The sequence below is a fragment of the Electrona antarctica genome, assembly GCF_951216825.1.
Source record: "Electrona antarctica genome assembly, chromosome: 22".
Lineage (NCBI taxonomy): Eukaryota > Metazoa > Chordata > Actinopteri > Myctophiformes > Myctophidae > Electrona > Electrona antarctica.
In genome coordinates this window covers 10,622,283-10,644,782 of record NC_136805.1, presented here as the reverse complement: position 1 = coordinate 10,644,782, position 22,500 = coordinate 10,622,283, and the positions used below count along the sequence as shown (strand labels likewise).

Genomic DNA, 22,500 nt, shown 5'->3' with positions numbered 1-22,500 from the left:
GGGCTTTAGGCTTACACATTTAGAAGTCCGGTTTAGGGGTTTAGGGGTTCAGGGTTAGAGCCGGGGCGGCAGTGGATCAGGGGTTATAGTGGCCACTTGGGAACCGGAGGGTTCCCAGTTCGATCCCCGATTCCCCGCGGGCTCCCCCAGAGTTTAGTGTCCAAGTGTCCGTGAGCAAAGACAAAATAGCACAAATTAGAGCTGCAAGATTAGTGCTGAACTGCTCTTTTAACCAATGTTGCTAGGATGCACCACAGTTTAGTATGGCTTACTGTAGAGGCTAAATTAACTGCTATCATTGAGGGAAAGCCATATTTCTACAGAGATCAATGATTTAGTTCAGGTCTAAAACATGGATATTAAACTAGACGGGTAAGCTCAGGGTTTTTGGAACTTCCAAAACCAAATACAGAAACACTTAAAAAATCTGTTGTTTATTGAGCCACCCAACAGTGGAACTCATTATCTGTTAATATAAAACAAATCATAAGTAAATACTCTTTTTAAAAAACCTTAAAAAAAACCTTATTACACACAATTGGATTGATGTGCTTTTGTAGTTGTACATGGTATTTATTTAACCTATATTATCTATATATATTTGGCATTTTAATGTCATTGTAATTTAGATTTAGACTGACAAGTGTCAGTTGTTGTTTGTATATTGTGATGTTTTATGTGGACCCCAGGAAGACTAGCGACCGCGGCAGCGGAAGCTAATGGGGATCGCAATAAAGAATAAAGACACTGAATCCCTAATTGCTTCCATCGGTGTGTGAATGGGTGAATGAAATGCACAATCTGGGATAAAGGTGGTATATTAGTGCCTTTAAATGTACAGTAGGCCTTTGTTGTTGTGTGCAGTTGTCATGCATCAAAGAATATCTAATCTCAGAGCGATTTGTAGATGATTTGTTATTGCTATTTGGGATTTGATTGTTTTGCTAATTGCGGCGTTAGGGCTATATGGTATCACAATCATTATGTCCAGCTAAAGCCACACCCCTCATCTCTGGCCCCACTTAGAAGAGGAACCTCTTCTTCCAAGATTTGGGTTCCGATCAGCTGAAAATGTTGATGTCCTCACGAGTATGGCAATATACCGGGGTGTGTGTGTGCGTGTGCATGTGTGCACACACACACACACGCAAGTGCATGTGTGTGTGTTTTAGTTTGTGAGGCATGGCTGCTGACATCAGCATGGTGTCAATGATGTCAAGTGATCCCGAAGGTTTGGTACAGGCCCCATATGTGCGTTGCACGCGCGCGCACGTGTGTGTGTGTACACGCGCGCACGCGCGTGTGTGTCAGTAAAGCCATCATTCCGTCGCCCTCGGGCCAGAAGGGTCTCTCATATGACGGGCTCTGCAGGCATGCTGGGCTGAGTTAATGCAAAATGGATGAGTAATTACCGCAACGGCGGAGCGAACGGCGAAAGCCTCCAGCTCTCCGGTAAAACGGAGACAGAGATTGATGAGGGACCTTATATACCTGGCACTATATAGCATGTCGCTAAGCGTTTCATTTATATCGTTCATTTGGTCTCTCGCCGCGGCGTGTAATCCGTCGAGTGGTCACAGTTTGTTAACTTTCCGTTCCCCGCTGATATACTCTGGGATCTGCTACGCTGCCTGTCCAAGTCTGTTCAGACAAGATGGATTAACACCCACCAGGGCCCCTGGGACCATATTTGTTTGGGGCCTCCCATAGAGTGCGGAAAATGTAATTTTTTTGAGTGGTGCAACCACTCACCCAACCATATGCCAGTGACCCCGATAAGGGAGGATTTGTACGGCTCCAGCAGTGATTCTGAAACATATTAATTTCAAGGACTCCCAGTTTCACACGCATTAGGCTATCTCTGGTACCCCAATTTATATTGTAAAACCACTGTTCATTTAACTGTGTACAAATGGAACTTAACGGGTCCATTTGCTTCCATTTGTACACTCTCTGAGTTACAGACCCATAAGGGTCCATTTGGTTACAAATTATCATTTAGCTGGGTCCCCCCTGGAACTCCCTCAAGTACCCCTGGGGGTCCCCAGACCCCACTTTGGGAACCACTACAGTAGAGGGTACAGTAGAGGGACCCCCACATGGTAACTCTGTCATTTCTCAACCGTTTCGGACGCAGGGCGGCTTGCCGGAATCAGGCCGGCACTCTGGTTGCGTTCCTGTGGGTCTGAAACGTTGTCATATGTAGACTAGCAAATCAGCTAACCAATCACTGGCAGCAGGCATTCTGATTGGCCAGTATGAGATGATGCATGATGATGCACGATGAGAGCGCCCCTCACTTCACACGGGTGTGATTTTTAGTTTTTGAGGGGCGATAGCCCCTAGTATGTCCAGCTTTTGGTGTGTGTGAGTGTTGGTGTAAACACAAACATTGAGTAACACAAACATTGTAGACGAAGGTGCAGAGGACACAAATTGATGTGATTGGCCGGAATGAGATGTATGATGATGTACGATGATAAGAGCGCCCCTCACTTCACACGGGTGTGATTTTTGTTTTGTATAAAATTATTACATATGTCAGTAATTTCTTGGTATATTTAAGTTATTTAAAAACACAATTAAATCCTTAATCGCAATTACTTGTGATTAAGCTAAATGTGTGATGGTAAGGCCTCATTCACACGTATCAAACTAATGTTCTGTGGTATGTCTGTGATTAATGGCTGCCACAATGCAATTCCAATGGGAGTCACATGGTTTGACCAAACATTCGTGTTTGATGAGGCAGCAATCAGCAATCAAAGAGATCGGGGGGGGGGGTGACATGCAGTAAAGGCCGTCGGGATCGGGAGTCGAACCCGCGGCACACTGCCAGACTGGATTACCAGCCAAGGTGCCTGGACCGCTGAGCCACGGCCCAGGCCGAAAACTACTGTTCTGTAGTATAAATCCTAACATTCACTACGTAGTGCATCCTGTAGCTCAGCACCGGTCAGAGGACCAGGAAGGAAGTGGAATATGTTGTCAAACAACCCAAAAGGTTGTTGTCATTGGGCAGAAGCCTTGATTGATTGCACCCCTCATAACGCACCGTGAGCTGTAAATAGGCTATTTTCGCTACTTTTACAAAACATTTTCAACATTTAAAAAAAGTGGTTAAACCATCGCTGTGGGTTGTATAAACATTTTAACCAATGATCTTTTGAAAGTAACTGTTTTGGACATGCAGGTTTTCTTCTGCCCGTCAGCAACGCTGTGCGTCTTCAGCTCTCTGATACACTCTGAAGGACCTCCCCCTCCTCCTCCACATCTGGCGGGGTGGGGGTCGGGGGGTGGGGGGGTGCATGGGGGTTATACAGCAGCCTGCATAAAGATGAAGGGAAGCCCACCCCGGGACAGCTGTCTGGGGAGAAGACGATCACATCGTCAGTGTTTCTGACTGTCAGCAACACACTTCGCAGTGTGAAGTGAAATAGTTGTGGTCTTCAAGAGAAACCACATCAGTGCACACACACACACCCACGGATACAGAGTCTCTCACTGGGTCAGGATGGGTGTGTTGAGCTGTAAACACGCACGCACGCACGCACGCACGCACGCACGCACGCACGCACGCACGCACACGCTTTTGAAAAGTAAGTAAGTTTTGACTGCCAAAAGGGGGAACTTTGTGGGCCTAAGCGGTGAGGGCTTTTGTGATATATTTATGAATTTGTCTGTGTACGTGAGTTGGATCGCTACGTTCGCCGGTGGGTGTCCCGCCGCCTTGATCTCTATTCCCAGAATCTGAGTCCTTCATTTTTTATTCACTTCACACCACATTCTTCTTCTCCCTCATATCTTCCATTCCTTTCGCTTCTTGACTTATTCATGATTTTTTTCCTCGTATTCTTCCTCCGTTTTTTTTCTTCATAGTTTAGGACTTACTGTTATCTCCGTTTGCTTTATCCCGGTCCAAACCATTCTTTCACTCTTGCTTTTTCTTTTTTTCCCTTTTTTTTTTATGGCGTGCGCAACTCTGCAAGAGGCTACAGTATAGTCGTCTATGTCTGTCTGTGTGTGCCTGTGTCTGTCTGTCTGTCTGTCTGTCTTATCCTGGGGGAACATAGACGATTATCTACTGTAGATCGTCTAGTTTTGGCCAAGAGATTTGTATGCAATAGTATATGGGCAAGTGCAATAGTATATGGGCAAGTGCAATAGTATATGGGCAAGTGCAGTATAGAATATAATCCCTGTGGTCCTATTGATGATGAATTTGCACATGAACTTTGAACTCTGTTCCATTAATCTTGTGATTGTGTGGTCCCCCTTATTTTATCTACAGTACTTTTATTGGTGTATTTTACTATGTTTAATGGTGCATTATAGTGCTCTTATTAATGGACTGAGATGACTGGACTGGACTGGACTATGACAGACTGACAGTTTTATCCCATGAAGAGTTTCCCCATCAGTGTTTCTTTCTTTCTGTGTCCTTTTCTTTTCTTTCTTTCTCTGTTGATACTACTATGTGTTGTTGTTGATGGGTTTTTTTTGCGGCTTTCGCCTTTATTTTATTTTTATTTTTTTATAGAGGGATAGATAGTAGGCTGACAGGAAATGGGGGAGAGAGATGGGGGAGTGACATGCAGTAAAGGCCGTCGGGATCGGGAGTCGAACCCGCGGCACACTGCCAGACTCGGGCTACCGGCCATGGTGCCTGGACCGCTGAGCCACGGCCCAGGACGATACTGCTATGTGTTATGGATGCACTAAACGGAATTTCGTTGTATGTCTCATACAGTGACAATAAAGATCTTATCTTATCACATTGCACAATTTGTTAGATGCGTTGCTTACAATGTATTAGCAGCACGAATGCTAGTGTTCAACACCTGCCATGACAACATTTAAGGAACAAAGTGTGTTAATTTCCAAAATGAGGGACGTTTCCTTATTTTGAGGGACAGATGGCCCCCCTAGCAGCAGATGGGCCCTATACTTTACAACCAATGGTCCTTGAGGTGCTTCCACGTGGTCCCCGGCAAAATTATGGCGATTTGGTAACCAAATGGACCCTTATAGATCTTTAACTCTTAAGAGTGTAAAATTAAACCAAATGGACCCTTATTAGATCTTCAACTCCTGAGAGAGTAAAATTAAACCAAATAGACCTGTAATTTAGTTTCATTTTACACTCTCGAGAGTGCAAATTATTGTGAAACATATCTCCATTACCAAGAAGTCTACACATCAGAGAATGTAGAAGAGCTGTTACATTAGTCAATGTTTGCCTGTTATCTCTCCTATGGTACCACATCGATATAGCATGGAATTGGAAACGATATCGCAAGTCTTGGGTCTCAGAGGCCAAATGTCAAATGGTGGTCCGTAGGTCAAAATGGTGGTCCGTAGGTCAAATGGTGGTCCGTGGGTCAAATGGTGGTCCGTGGGTCAAATGGTGGTCCATGGGTCAAATGGTGGTCCGTGGGTCAAATGGTGGTCCGTAGGTCAAATGGTGGTCCGTGGGTCAAATGGTGGTCCGTAGGTCAAATGGTGGTCCGTAGGTCAAATGGTGGTCTGTGGGTCAAATGGTGGTCCGTGGGTCAAATGGTGGTCCATGGGTCAAATGGTGGTCCGTAGGTCAAATGGTGGTCCGTGGGTCAAATGGTGGTCCGTAGGTCAAATGGTGGTCCGTAGGTCAAATGGTGGTCCGTAGGTCAAATGGTGGTCCGTAGGTCAAATGGTGGTCCGTAGGTCAAATGGTGGTCCGTAGGTCAAATGGTGGTCCGTAGGTCAAATGGTGGTCTGTGGGTCAAATGCCAGATAAATAATGGACCATGATGTGACACATGTTGAAAACCACTGTATCAAACCATGATGTTGATGAGTCTCTCGATCTGGCCGTTGGAACATTCCTGGCCTGACTGACGATGTGCATCTCTCTCTCTCTCTCTCTCTCTCTCTCTCTCTCTCTCTCTCTCTCTCTCTCTCGTTGTAGGACTTTGACGATTTCATCTTTGCGTTCTTTGCCGTCGAGATGGTGATCAAAATGGTGGCTTTGGGCATCGTGGGGAAGAAGTGCTACCTGGGAGACACGTGGAACCGCTTGGACTTCTTCATAGTGGTAGCTGGGTGAGTTATGCACACACACACACACACACACGCATGCACACACACACACATACGCACATTTGCTGGCTAGACATGTGTTGTGAGTTTGCGAGACGGGCAGACTTGGAGTCAGCGTGTGGAGGGAATTCCTTCGCTGGCGCGCCCCTTCCCAAACTGTGCTCAAATACCGGTACGCTGTGTGATTGCATCTCTCCAGTGGTGAGACCATTTACTTAATTCTTTCTACGCCATCTACGATTATAATCGTACCCCTTAGGCTAGGGCACGGCATCAGCCATCTACGATTATAATCGTACCCCCTAGGCTAGCGCACGGCATCAGCCATCTACGATTATAATCGTACCCCCTAGGCTAGCGCACGGCATCAGCCATCTACGAACATATTCGTACCCCCCCATATAATCCATATATGAAAGCGGTGACCGTCAATTTACCTTTTAGCATTGCTCCGGTTGCTATGGAGCTCCTCCGTCCTCACCAGCTATGGGATTTTTTTCCATCCAGCTCCATTGAGCCTCCATTATAACATGATTTTCAAGCGCTGTCCATGGTGTGCCATCGCGCATCCCGGCGATCGGGTCGCATATTTCCTGTTTTTTAAAACGTTTTGAAACTTAAACTGATGGAACATGCCAAATATCAGTAGTTATCTACATCGATACCCATCCATCCATCTTTCCATCCATCCATCCATCTTAAATGGTAAATGGTGCATTTATATAGCGCCTTTATCCAAGGCGCTTTACATAGATTGTGCATTACATTCACCCATTCACACACACATTCATACACCGATTGCGGCAGAAGCCATGCAAGGTACCAACCAGCACATCAGGAGCAATTTGGGGTTCAGTGTCTTGCCCAAGGACACTTCGACATGTAGACAGGAGGAGCCGGGATTCGAACCGCCGACCCATGGATCATTGGACGACCTGCTCTACCTCCTGAGCCACAGCCGCCAAGTACATCTTAGAATGTACTTGGTACTTAGAATGTTTATCTTGGAATGCCTGGTCCATCATGTACAAATCAAAGACACAGCCCACCTCCAGAATCAGGACCTCCTTGTGACTGGTGTCAACAAAAACAGAATCAGGACCTCCTTGTGACTGGTGTCAACAAAAACAGAATCAGGACCTCCTTGTGACTGGTGTCAACAAAAACAGAATCAGGACCTCCATGTGACTGGTGTCAACAAAAACAACATCAGGACCTCCTTGTGACTGGTGTCAACAAAAACAACATCAGGACCTCCTTGTGACTGGTGTCAACAAAAACAACATCAGGACCTCCTTGTGACTGGTGTCAACAAAAACAACATCAGGACCTCCATGTGACTGGTGTCAACAAAAACAACATCAGGTGTATTTGGGATGTTATAGCAAAGACATCGCATGCACAACATAATACTGTATATTGCACAACATATTTTCGACACTAGGTCAACAATACGGTTGTGGTGAGCAATATACACATTTTTGTATGCAATTATGCACTACAGCCATTAGTTGTGTGTGCGATGGATTCTAAATCAAATCAAATCAAATCGCATTTATTTATAAAGCACATTTAGAAACAATTTAGTACCAAAGTGTACAGAACACAATATCAATATTCTAGGTGTTGTTCAGAATCATGATGGTTTATGCAGTGTGGATGGCAGGGTACCAAATTAACAGATTGTACTTCATGGTTGGTATAATACTTGCAGTCTGGCTTTGATGGTGAATTGTAAAACATCTTCCCCAATGACAGCATTTTTGTACATGGAATGTGAAACAGAGTGATCCGCTGAATCAACACGGGCCAACTTTCCCTCGAAGTCGAAGGCCACGCCGATGTTGTTTGTCTCCAGTCTGTTGCTCTGTTTCGTGCTAAGCATGCTAAGCCGTTTCTACCTGTAGTCTAGTGTGTCCTCCCTGGTGGGTTGAGAGTAGAGTAGCCTCCACTACCACACTGGAATCTGGAATTAATCCATCAGAGATGGGCATGTTTTCCTTGTTTTTTTAACACGCACCCACGGTCGCACGCACGCACGCCACGCCACACATGCACGCACACACGCACACGTTTAATCTGATTAAACCAGTTTGTATATGAGCATCTCCTGCTGGCTTCTCTCTGACATTTTCACCCACACCGCCTCCCCTGCTGATTTTTAATGGCATCCATAACTTCTGTTGTCCATCAGTGAAAAGCAGAGCATATTTCCCTTCCAGTATGTGTGTGTGTGTGTGTGTGTGTGTGTGTGTGTGTGTGTGTGTGTGTGTGTGTGTGTGTGTGTGTGTGTGTGTGTGTGTGTGTGTGTGTGTGTGTGTGTGTGTGTGTGTGTGTGTGTGTGTGTGTGTGTGTGTGTGGGCAGGCACGTGTGTGAGCGTGTCCTTCAGCTGTAGAAAAGGGTTGCATTGCATTTCAATTTCTGTCTCTAATAAAACACGCACGCACAGACACACACGTGCACACACACACACACACACACACACGCACACACTGTCAAGGGGGTCCGAGGCTTAACAATGAATAGCATCTGTGTTCTGCCGGCGAAGGTCACTCGAATATCTTCCCATCTCTGTTCTCCGGCCCCTACCACACACACACACACACACACACACACACACACACACACACACACACACACGCACATGCACATGCACATGCACACGCACACACATTTTAAGAATGTATTTATGTCCACACAGAGGAAAATGCACAAGGACACAAACATTACGGGTGCAGTTATGTTACAATCACAAACTTATGACACATGTCTTGGAATCATGATCCAGCAAGAATGTCACTCAGCAGCGTCTCCGCCATATTCGTTCACACGACGATGGTCAAGGCTAAGTCTCTGTATATGGTGGCATAGACAGTACAACACCTCGCAAGTCCTTCTGCATGCCTCATCCTCACACTCCAAGCTGTCGAGAGTTCGAAACCCTCCAACAACTGTCTGTGGACATGTCCCAGGCTGGACCATCAGAGAAAACAGAGCCAGCAGTCTCGCACCGCCGCCCGGTGAGAGAGCGCGGCGTCCTCCGCAGTCGTAACCGTGCAGGGCCTGGGAGTCCACCCACCTCTGCTCCGACAGCGGACGTATATGCCCTAGGGAAGTCGCCGACTCACCGGGTCTGTCCCGGTGCACCCTCCGCACTCCACAGCCGCTCTCATGGGCCTGAAAGTCCACACACCGCTGCCCCGATGGCGGACCGACACACCGCAGAGAAGTCGCCAGGTCCACATGCCTCTCCTCCCGGCAGCTGTTCACGGGAAGCGCCGTCAGGCAGCGTGGTTGCCGGTAGACACACACACACACACACTCACACACACGCACGCGCATGCAATCCGAGACGCTTTATGCCGTGCTTCCTTGCTTAACCTCCCGGCTGAAGGAGGTTTGAATCGCCCGATGACATCTTTTTAAGTAAACCAATTGAGTTATTTTTCCCACCACTGGACCATCCACACCTCTCCACCTCCACCGAGGCGATGGTAACCTAGGCAACGGTGTATGTGTCGTCCATGTGATGATCTATCCTGGCAACGGTCATTACGCTCGGCTCCGGTGGACGGCTCCGATGAAAGAAGAAACACTTGTTTCCTCACCCCGACCATGATTGCAGCCCGGGCGCTTTTGTCGACTCGTCTTGCACTCTCTCTCTCTCTCTCTCTCTCTCTCTTCCTATAATCACCTGACCGTCATGGTGAGGCTATACGAGGGCAACGGTTGGTAGACTAGAGTGATTTGATGGCTTGATTACACAGGTGAGAGAGGGGGGGAGGGGAGGGGGGGGGTGCTTGTCGATAGCAGCGGTTCTTGAGAGAGAGAGAGAGAGAGAGCAGTGATTGAATGAGAAGTCATTAGTGTGCATGGTTGAGGAGGGGGATTAGAACAAACGGAAAGGAGTGCACACCAGTAGTGGCGAGGTGCTGACCACAGGAGATACAACTTTGACATAAGAAAAGCGGCCGCACAGCTCGTCGTCACGATGCTATAGACCTTTTAATAAACCAATGTTTCGGCAAGCAGGTTGCCTTCTTCAGGAAATACAGAAGATTTCGTCAATACATATTGTACCAGAACCAAAGTTCTTCCTGCTCGGTCTATATCCAGAGGGACACAAGATAAAGCGTAATGAACAAATGTTTATAGATATGTCTTTTACAAGCTAAGAGACTGATAGCATTGACCTGGAAGAGGCCAGACAAACCAAGTATTACACAGTGGTTCAGGGAACTGTCTTTATGTTTACCTTTGGAAAAGATTACATACATTCTTATGGACAAACAAGAAATGTTTCAGGAGGTGTGGGGTCATCTTATCAGATATATTAAGAACAATTTAATGGATGAAGCTGAAGAGGAGTAGTGCTGTTGTTGTTTTTCTTTTTTGGTTATTGTTGTTTTGCTTTCTTTGTATGAGTAATTGTCTTGTAATGTTCAAAACCTATGTTTCTATATCAGTGGTTCTCAAACTATTTCATGTCAAGGACCCCCAGAATTATCTGTAATTGGCCGCTGAAACCCCATCTGAAAATATGTTGTTCCAGGGACCCCCTCAGAAGCAAAGATTTGAGTTAAAAACGTTAGCTCTGAAAGAATATACAGTATATTCAAAGATTTGCGCCACATTTTCATGATTAATTTTTTTTTTCAACAGCCAAGTATAACATAATGCTTAAAAACACCAAAAGGGGTTAAGTACCATTTTGATGTATTTTTACTTTACTGGAGAATTTCCAATTTTCTATACTTCTACTACATCTACATCTCAGCGGCAAAGTTTAGTTACTATAGTTACTTTCTAGATTTTTATTATTATTACAAAACATAGCGTTACCCGCTTCTCTCTCTCTCTCTCTCTCTCTCTCTCTCTCTCTCTTTCTCTGTCTCTCCCCCCGTCTCTCTCTCTCTTACCTGCGCAAACCAAACATCAAATCACTCAGTCTATCAACCCTCGCCTTGTGGCGGTCAGGTGATTAGAGAGAGAGAGAGAGAGAGAGCGATGAGGTGAATGAGTGCACTGACACAAAGCCAACTTCCTTCCCATCACAGATTGGGTTTGGTGGAGCCCCAGTCGATATGCCAGACAGACAGACAGACAGACAGACAGACAGACAGACAGACCGACAGACATCGATCTCTCTTCACACCTACCCAGCCAATCGCATAAATCCGCTCCTGTATTGGCAAACATGGGATGGGAGCCGTGGGAGATAAGGTGGAGAGGCAGCATTGTAGCCCTACGGAGTAGATAAAACTAATTCAGAATGCCAGAGAATAGAGTTGTTTTTCATCTGGGATGTATCGGTAAAAGAGGATACACTTCGAAGAACTGGTTTACATGACAGTTTTCTAAAATAACAGTATTGTGAACATCGCTATGGTTAACCCATTTAGGCCTGACGTCGAAATTAAAAAAAACCTTCGCTCTGAAAGAATATATATTCAAAGATTTGAAAAATGTTCAAATCTTTTTCAAAAATAGCAGACCTACAAGCTCGTAGCGCGCCACTCGGTGGCGCGCTATGAGCTTGTAGATCTGCTATTTTTCAATAGCTAAAGTATAACATAATGCTTAGTTAAAACACCAAAAGGGCTCAAAACAGGTTAAAGACACACTTTATAGTTTATATCAGAACAAATGGACACGGGACATTGTACAAACCAAAGCGGAGAACATTTTTTATACGATAAAAAGCTGTTTTGCTAGATAAAAAGTATGTTTGTGCTCCACTATCCAAAAGACAAAGATGTGCCCAACTTTGTTCTGGGATCTTAATTCACCTTGAGACGGGTAGGTATAGAAGAGGAGTAATGGAAGAAGGATTTACTGTGATATAAACGATATTGAGAATGAGTTCCATTTAGTTTTCCACTGCCCGTACGTTGTACCATGAGCTATGTCAAAAGGCATTTAACAGGTGTGAAAACATAGATGTCATAATTATGGTTAAGCGACGCAGAGACACTTGCTTGGATTTAAGAACATAAGATATTCGCACATACAGTACAGAATATTTAGAGAAAGAATGGGACAAACGGACAAAGAACACATATATGTGATGTATATTTTGTTTCTGTTTTGGTGAATGTGATATTGTTTATTTATGTTTTTGGTGTCTAAAGCCCTAACCACACCAAAGGTGTCGAGACGGTTTTAGCGTTGTCCCTGCGGTGTGATATGTCCTGTTGCACGTTGACGCGCTTTGACGTGCGTCGTCCCTAGTGATTCAACGCATGGAATTCAATGGCACAACAAAGGGTCACCATGCAAAGGGCAAAGGGTTATGGGAAATTGAGTCCCTATTGTTTACAATGGGAAAGCTGCCTAGCAGCGTGTGGTTGCCCCGTCCGGCCTGTTGTTGTGATCGGCACTTTGGAATACACTACAACAAGCCATTACACCGTTTTAAAGTGCATTTTCATGACAAGCGACTCAGCGGTCGGTGCACTGGCTGCTCAAAGGTAACTTTAAACATAGGCAGTCTAGCCGGCCGTAAATTTGACGGCCGTAAATTATCAGCATTCAACCTGTTAAACACTGTCTGGCCAATCAGGTCACAGACAGATCGTCCTCTGTGCCGCAGCCTCACGCCATCAGCACTGCTGTCATAAGTCATCACTGTACCAATATGTCTCATCCGCTGATGTCAGAATATTGAATAGCTCTTAGGAGAAATGAGAGAGACAGACAGACGGACACACAGAGAGAGAGAGAGAGAGAGGGGGACAGAGAGAGAGAGGGGGGGTTAGCTGAGAGAATGACACAGGCAGGGAAGGCAGAGGCAACACAAGTTAATCCAGCGTGCCTTCACTTTCTCCTGGTGATTTATTGATGCCACTGAGAGAGAGAGAGAGAGAGAGAGAGAGAGAGAGAGAGAGGGTGCAGCCAAGGGTAGAGACATCCAAACAACAAACTGTCCACTGTCGGCCAGTGGTGGGCAGTAAACTAAATACATTTACTTAAGTACTGTACTTCAGTACAATTTTGAGGTATTTGTGTACTTTACTTTTACTCTTATTTTTCTAATTTCCAATACTTCAACTCCACTATATCTCAGAGGCAAAACGGCAAATATTGTACTTTTACGCCACTACATTTATATGAAAACTTCTTTGCAGATTTTGATTACCGGGTATTATTACAAAACATACATTAACCACATCAGCCCTACAGTATATATACACATATATTTCAGCCATTTGAAAGCTCACAATGTGTCGCATCGCGCATAGATCGGCTATTTTCAAAATTGAAATTTTGAAATGGCACATTCTGCACAATGAGTACTTTTATGTTGGGTACTTTAAGTACATTTTGATACCAATACGTACTTTAACTCAAGTACATTTTGAATTCTGGACTTTTATTTGTAACAGAGATTTTCTATATTGCAGTATTGATACTTTTACTTAAGTAAATCAATTGTGTAGTTTTCCCACCACTGCTGTCGGGACTCGGGAGTTTCCTGTCACTCTCTTTTAATTCAATTCAAAGGAGCTTTATTGGCATGAGAAAACATACATTTACATTGCCAAAGTGAAACAAAACAGTCAAGATAAAACAAATGAATATGTGTACAAAACAATGTATACTATGAATATAAATAGGAATTAAATAAAGTCGTTGTCACACTTCGCCTAGTGTGGGTAGTATGGCCGGAAGGCACTGATAGTAAAATAGTAAAAACACTGGAAATGTATTGAAAATGATGGCCAGAGACGGCTTTAGTGCAGAGACGAGGTGGTTGTTTTATTCACCTTACACACACACACACACACACACACACACACACACACACACACACACACACACACACAAAAATGAAACAAATTAATTTACACCATGAACCTGAACCACAGTCCTACCTTTTGGCAGGTCTCCCTACTTATAGGCTAAGCCCCTCCCACTGGACCATACCAAATCTTAATTGAATCCACAATTACACCAGTTAATTTGACTATGTCCAGAGACATTACATTTCTTAATACACATTGTGTCACACATTACTCATCAACAATATCCACATAATATAGACATAATAAATTGGTATTCAAGTTCCCATGTTACACAAATCCAATGTTGGCATGTTCCCCACCACACCCAGGTGGTAGTTGCTCCCTACAACAATCAGTCAATCGACAAACGCACAATATAGTCAAACAAATCTCAGTCTCTGCAACATAAATAATTCAAACTTTATCCCTGTACGTTAAATTCAGTCTCAGTGGCAGGTTTAACTGCCACAGTCGTAAATAGAGCTGTGTTACATTGAGGGAATACTATCTTGTGAAACTCTAAAAAGACATTTTCTAAAAAGTGCATTTTCTGTCAGAGACAGACAGTAAATACAGCCATATACAGGAGTTAACTTTTGAATGTTGACAGCACTATTTCAACGTTTTGCATTGCATTCACTTACACTGTATAGTATAAAAACCTTTGCGACAAGCAGCCGCAATACATTCAAATGTAATTTAATTATTTCTGTATTGAAGTATTTCTATGTGTAGGAGGTCATTTGGTGTAAACAGTATGCAGGTGTACACACAATGACTTGTATTCCTCAAGGTGGTTGTATTCCATTTGACATCCTTCTCCTGTCACAGCAGCTCATAAATCTTGCTGCTGTGTTTGCACATTGTTGTTCTTCACCCGACAGATATGGGTGTTTTTGTCATTAGTCATGTTTTCAAAACCTCTCCTTGGGTGACTGTAATCCGTGGGAAGTATGGGCCCTACTCTCGTCATCATTACACATTAGCTGAACTGCCACACTGCCTATACCCCTTATCTGTAAACTTCTTTTCCTTGTTTTACTATTTTGAAAAACATTTTTCTATTGTTTAGATAGTTCCGCGATCAAGCTCACAACGTGTCGATGTATATCGGCTAGTTGAAAAATGTCAAATGTTTTTCAAAATAGTAAAAAAGGCAATGAAGTTTAGGGAAAGGGGGTCTAGGCAGTGACGAAAATGTGTCTCTGATGTCTTGCTACAGTGGGCAGGGGGTTTAGGAAGTATAGCTCAGTTTCTACCTCATTTTGTATGCAGTCTCTCTTTGTCTCCGTCTCTCCCCCTCTGTCCACCTTTGCGAGGCGACACATGTAGTGCTGTCACGCTTAACTCACTTTTAAGCCCTATTTCATGCCGTGTCAGACAATGGTGTCATGCTAAAATTGCTGCTCTACAAGCTCCTTGAAAACGTGCTACCCCGTCACCGCCAACTTTCCACGAGCGGTTGCGTGCGTGCGTGCGTGCGTGCGTGCGTGCGTGCGTGCGTGCGTGCGTGCGTGCGTGCGTGCGTGCGTGCGTGTGTGTCCACTATAGCCACCGCCCTCGTCCACCTGGCGATCTCTTCCATTAGCTTGATTACTTGGCGCTCTGGAAGTGGGTCAGGAGACCAGCAGTAGATTAAGACAGACGAGCGGCGGAGCGAGCGAGGAGGAAGATATATGCCAGGGACATGATAATAATAACAGGGCAGGATGGAGATGAACGAGGCTCGGTGACTGTGAGCAGAATGTCTGACGGTGAAGGTGACGGGAGGAGAGCCAGACGAGGCAGAGAAACAAAAGCAAGGCTATCATGTTTACTGCTGCTTCAAGGTGGCTCCCCCCCTCATTTTGTATGCAGTCCGTGGCAAAAATGGAATGTTGACCAAAATGTCCACCACAAGCCAACATGGCGATGTGACCCCTAGCTGGTTCCAGGGGGTCCGTGCAGGGAAATGTGTTAATATGACAAAATGAACCACCACTGTAAACCTACAGTAGGCTACAGTATGCACGTCGGCCATTTGAAAATGTGACTCGTTGTGACCTTGAAGACCTTGTAAAAATGTGGAATAGTTTTGAAACACTTTAAAGTAGCTACAAGCAATAATATGTCTTTTTTTTTTGGTATTCAGACAGCCAGCAATGAGTAAAAATGCAGTCTCTGTGACACATAGGGGCCACAATCTGCATTCAAAGATGTTCCTAGAAGATTTGTCATTGGTCGGAACCCCCCCCCCCCCCCCCCCCCCTCTGCGGAAATGACTAACCAATGAAGAACTAGACAGGCAAATCGACCAATGAGAAAGCTGGTGAATGTTCCCCCAAGAATTTGGATGTTGGGGTTCAAGTGTTCCTGTATCTTTAGTAGGAAAGATGTACACACCGTATAATGATATAAGTGTACAGTGTTATAAAGTATCAATGTAATTCAGTGAGCCAAAAAAAGTTTGAGAACCACTGAACTAGATTACTCACATGTGGGAATTAAACACAGATTTCTCTGAAGGAGTGTCAATCGCACGCACACGCACGCACACGCACGCACGCACGCACGCACGCACGCACGCACGCACGCACGCACGCACGCACGCACGCACGCACGCACGCACGCACGCACGCACACAGTCACACAGTCACACAGTCACACACACCCGCGATAATGAGGAGCCCGCCTGCAGCAAGTGTATCCATGTCAGCTATTAAGGATAGCTTATTAAATTGATTGTTGCTAAGAATACCAGCCTGTAATTTATGTACAGTAAACCTTCCCCATTTCTCTCATCTCGTTTTTTGTGTGAAGTGAAGCTCTTATCATCGTACATCACCATGGCGTAAAATAGTCACTATGCCTATTATGCTCAGACACTGTGACATAAAATTCTCCACTCATTGTGATTGCATTAAATTACTTTAAACAACATTAACTTCACTTTGTCACTCACTGTGCCACTCGATCTGCCATTCACTTTATGCATGCGCATACCCTCTATTATGTATGTGTCCTTTTTATGCCCATATACGGAGTTCTTTGTCAGGCATGCCCAAATTTGGAGTTTACGCAGATGTAACTCCAGAACATATTTGTGATGTCACATCATGTCAGAACAGGCCAGCTCCATATATGGACAGGGGCACTGTCCAGAGGCCTTTTGTGGTGGTTCTGGACAACCGTGGGTCCGACCGACTCGACACCGGGCAATGCACTCCCTGTGGGGGGTGGTACGCCCCCCCCACAGGGAGTGGGGGGGGTATGGTATACGCATGTGTCGAATTTGAAGTCGGTGGGGCGAACGGTTCTCAAATTACGTGCATTTCAGACGTACTGTACAGAGACATGGCGCATTGATAGATAGATAGATAGATAGATAGATAGATAGATTTTGCCCCTAATGTGCTATCGCGGGTACCCCCTTCCAGTCAAACATTTGATTTATTGGGAGAAAAAGGGGTAAATTGCAAAGAAAGGAAAGAAGAAGCGACCTTGAACCGTGAGTAGCCGGAAAAGTAGCCGCATGACTGTCATTTCTGTCATGTCAGCACTCAGCACACGTGCGGAGATGAAAAAGCCTTCCCATCTGTTCTCTGCAGTCACTTCTTCTCCCTCATAGAAGTTCGTCCTGACAGACCTGGCACTTTCCTCGCCGCGGTCACTCCTGCCGATGGGCCGTGACTAGATGTGTCCTGATGTGTTTGCGCGCGTGTAGCGTCGCACCCCTCGCCGCTAATGACTGCGATAGCACAGGCCGGGGCCAAGCGGGGGACACCCCCAAAGGCCCCCGCCTCATCTGTGGCGCACCGGGCTATCTATCATTCTGTCTGTCTCCCTCTCTCCTCTCCACCACACACACGCACGCACGCACGCACGCACACACACACACACACACACACACACACACACACACACACACACACACACACACACACACGACAGAGCTATCTATCAATAAATCATTCCTTCGACGAACGAGTAACGGGTGTGCGGCAGCTCGCCTTGCCTCTGAAGTAGAAGTCAACAGACCGGGTATAGCAACAGCTGACAACAACAGGAATATCAAACAGTCTAACAACTGGTTGGTTTAGAAGCAAACTGAGCCATGAGAGAGAGAGAGAGAGAGAGAGAGAGAGAGAGAGAGAGAGAGAGAGAGAGAGAGAGAGAGAGAGAGAGAGAGAGAGAGAGAGAGAGAGAGAGAGAGAGAGAGAGAGAGAGAGAGAGAGAGAGAGAGAGAGAGAGAGAGAGAGAGAGAGAGAGAGAGATTCCTGCACTGTACTGTATGCGCCAAGTGATTCTCTATACAAACAAAGCAATCTCCTTTAAATTCTTTTCGCTTTTCACTGTGCTGCTATTTGTTCCCAAAGGTTTTATACTAAAGTGAATGAAAAACGTTGAAATACTCCCGTTTGTTTCAAAAGATTATCCCAAGCTAACCTCTCCTATATGTGGGTGTATATTCTCATGTTGCAGTCCTGATTGTTTTCTTCCTCTCTTGCTTTGGCAATATTATAAACGTACGTTATCTCATGCCAATACAGCCCCTTTGAATTGAATTGGAGAGAGAGAGAGAGAGAGAGAGAGAGAGAGAGAGAGAGAGAGAGACAGGAGAATGCCGCTAGACGCCTACGTACGTGCACACACAGAGAGGGCAAGCGGTGAATGGAGGGAGGCGCCCACTTTTATACCCTGCAGGTGTCTACCGCAGGTGGGAAGGATTCTGCTTGATTCAGAATGTAGACAGGTATGTAGCGGTCCGCTATGATTCGTCCCAGCGGCTGACGCGGCGCCCCGCCTCTATACCTGCCTCTCTCCGGTGTGGAGGCGCCGGTCTGGCTGGTACAGAGACAATGTAGAACTACTTTGTTACAAGTAAAAGTCCGGAATTCAAAATGTACTTGAGTACAAAAGTATTGGCATTGAAATGTACTTAAAGTACCAAAAGTAGAAAGTACTCACTATGCACAGTATGCATTTCAAGTTTTCAAAATATTGAAATGCTGAAGTGTAATGTATGTTTTGTAACAATAATCAAAATATCAACTAGTAACTAAAGTTTTCATATACTTAGTAGTAATAGTATCAGCATCAAGGGTTGGATTGGGGGTAAGTCCCTGCGACATACTAGCGTCATGTCCAGGGGGTGTACTTGTACATCAAGCTGCCTCACGCTACAGAAACAGGAGATAGGCTCCTGCGCTATGGGCCTCATGGCTCGGTAAGGCTACTTACTTAGTAGTAATAGTGCTGTAAAAGTACAATATTTGCCTCTGAGATGTAGTGTGAGTGAAAGTACAAGTCCTGTAAATGTGAGGGCGGAGCGTTTAGCGTGCGTGGAGATCTGCCCACCAGCGCTCATCACAGCATCCCATCCAAGTGTTGCGTAGGAGAATGAATGCCGGACCCTTCAGGCTTTAACCCATTTTGGGCGGGAACCCCTTTTGGTGTTAGCATTATGTTATGCTTTAGCTATTGAAAAATAGCAGATCTACAAGCTCAGCGCGCCACCGAGTGGCGCGCTACGAGCTTGTAGGTCTGCTATTTTTGTGAATTTTTGTGAATCGTGAAAAGTGACATGAAAGTGTTTGAGAACGACTGACATAGAAACATAGCTTTTTCAGAAAACTGTCAGGATGTAGAAGACATTTTTAGAATCTGATCTCAGGTCAGAATGGGTTAAAACCAACAGTGTTTATTTTTGTGCCATTTTTTTATATGCATATTTTTCGCTTGTTAATCTTGGCTCCACATGCAGCTGCGTGCTGCTGATGGAGAGACATGCACAGTGCACACACACAGTAGCTAGCAGCGCCAAGGACAGAGGCCGGGACCGATAGGTCACGTCTGTCATTCTGCTATTGGAGGAGAGCAGCCGGGGCGTGGCGACCTTTCGCCGTCTGGCCGTCCTAGTGAAGCGGGGGGAGGGACGACGACACTTGACTGGACATGCACACACTGCAAAAAATAAAAAACCTTGAGTGTTGATTCAACCCTTATGGGGGACTGTTTACCAGTGGTGGGGGGAAAAGCGCCCACATTGTGTACTTAAGTATCAATACTTAAAAGTTAAATTCCGGAATTAAAAATATACTTGAGTAAAAGTACAAAAAGTATATTGGCTTTCCAAATGTACTAAAAGTACTCATTGTGCAGTATATACCATTTCGAGTTCTCAAAACGTATATAAAATGTATCTCTGTATCTTTTGAAAATAGCCGATCTACAAGCCCACAATGCGTCGCATTGAGAGTCTTATAAATAAGAACAGAAATAACCCCACGTGCGCGCACACACGCACACGCACACACGTGCACGCACACATGTGCGCGCATACACACACACACACACACACACACACACACACACACACACACACACACACACACACACACAGATAGAGTCATAAAGGGAGACAGTCAGACACTGATACGATATGTAAACACAAATGCATGCCATGTGCAATAACAGCACGAACGCTTGCAGGTAATCCAAAAGATCCGTCATCTTAATTAAACCCCAAAAAAAGCTTTAGAAACATGAAAAAAACAAAGCAAAGATGAAACAATCCAACCAAAACCAAGACGTAAAAAAAAAAGAGACCAGATGTGTAAACAGGGGGCTGCCACATGTTTTTATTATTATAGTTTGCCTAACTTTTAGCATTTCTTAATATTAGAGCCTGTGGTCTGTTCTCACCAATTGGGCCGAGTTGTTAGCCTCACTAAACATAACAAAATAATTTGCGACACATTTAAAAAATAAATGAAAAAAACGGCACAGGGAGGGCGATTCGATCCCACGGCACTACCGAGGCGCTGGGATTGGAAGTCTAAAGGGGGCAAAAACGCAGGTCTCAATGAAAACGCCCTTAATGCTTAAAGGTTTCATCACATTAATTTTCATTTATTTTTGAACATTCAGTGGATTTACTGTTGTCTGTTCTGAAGTTTTTTGAGCTGCAATGAAACAGTGACATCAACAGTGACATCAGCTTGCAATTGTTTTGCCATATATGGGATTTGTGGACTGTTACATCACAGTCCTCAGGCAAATCAGAGCACTAGTTTGAGCCTAATTATTCAGAAAACCCCAGACCACAGAAAATGTAATGTTCAAAGTTCAGGTTTTTTGGGCACAATTGAGCTCAGAAAACCTTACAAAAAAGAAGAAAAAATACAAAAAACGTTTTTGCAATACCAGACCTTCACGGATGGTATTGCAAAAGCTGTCCCGTCTTGAAGGGTAAAAACACCAAAAGGTGTCCCCTCCTAAATGGGTTAAAGGGAGATCCGCACATGCGTGGCAAAAGTTCCAGTGATCCGGTACAGGGAAGCGCCACTCCCTGTGCGTGTATCAGAGTAATCTAGTAAGAGAGTGGTGACACGCTTTGATCTCGCCGCAAAGCGGCGTGCTATGTGGGCTATAGTTCTATGTGGGCTATAGTTCCAAACATTGGAACTATCCCATTGAGATAGAATGAACACTCGAGTCAACGCTATAGTGTCGCCACTCTCTTACTATATTACTCTGGTGTGTATAAGGCATCCTTCTTCTTTTCAATATTTGGTGTTTAGGTAGAATAGCGCCACCAACTGAACCGGAGCATAATAGCTCCGGTTAAATATGGCGGAAAACGCCGGCAAGGTTCACTAGAAGGAAACAAAGGTTCCAAGAATCTTACACGCCATTGGTTCTGGAACCAACGTTCTTTTGGTGATCCAGAGAGAGAGAGAGAGAGAGAGAGAGAGAGAGAGAGAGGTGCGGTGAGGACAGGATGGGTCAAACAACTGACACTGTCCTGCATTCCTGTCCTGCCTCTCATATTTTTCCTATTATAGCTCTATCTGGGTGGCATTGTGTGTGTGTGTGTGTGTGTGTGTGTGTGTGTGTGTGTGTGTGTGTGTGTGTGTGTGTGTGTGTGTGTGTGTGTGTGTGTGTGTGTGCGTGTGCACATGTCGAACGCCATGCGTACACCTTTCCAACATTTCTTCCCACACAAAGCCCACATAGTTCCTTTGTTAAACACGTGCGCACATATACACACACACACACACACACACACACACACACACACACACACACACACACCCTGATAAGAGAGGACAAGGCGAAAAAACAAACAAGCTGGTTGCACGCCTGGGGGAGTGCATGTGTCTTTGTACTTGTGTGGTTTGTAATCCGCCTGCACGCGTGTGTGTACATGTGCGCACAAGAGTGTTTTTCTCGATACGACATTTATAGATCTGATAGCGTTTCTTGAGTGAGTTTGTCCTTGCGAGGGGTTTATCTGTAGCAACGAGCGCCCGTGCCCGTGTGTGTGTGTGTGTGTGCGAGCATATACACAAATGGAACCAAATGGACCCTGTCTGTCTGTCGGGTCCATTTGGTTCCATGTGTACGCATTACGCAGTCAAAGGAAACACTCGTGCTTCGGCAGTGCACATGTGGCTTGCTTTCATGCAGCTGCGTGTGCGCGCGTGCGCGCTTGCGTGTGTGTGTGTACGCACGTGTGTGCGTGTCTTTAGAGTGTAACACCATCCATCTCTCCGCCTGGCTCCCCCGTCCGTGTTTGGTGAATTCTCCTCACGCTAACTCCCTGTGAAGGTTGGGTCTACCCCGGTGAACCCTCCCGGACCGCTTCTGCTCCGC

The 22,500-nt window shown here is 45.2% G+C and overlaps 1 protein-coding gene across 1 annotated transcript in view; it reads left to right on the top strand.

Moving 5' to 3' along the window:
- Window positions 1–22,500, top strand: part of cacna1g (calcium channel, voltage-dependent, T type, alpha 1G subunit) — a gene marked incomplete at its 5' end in the record, with an annotated part of 243,541 nt that overhangs the window by 12,307 nt on the left and 208,734 nt on the right. Inside the window, one exon of the mRNA XM_079492215.1 lies at window positions 5,948–6,081. Within this exon, the coding sequence (XP_079348341.1) occupies window positions 5,948–6,081 (134 nt within the window). The remainder of the gene's footprint in view (window positions 1–5,947; window positions 6,082–22,500) is intronic.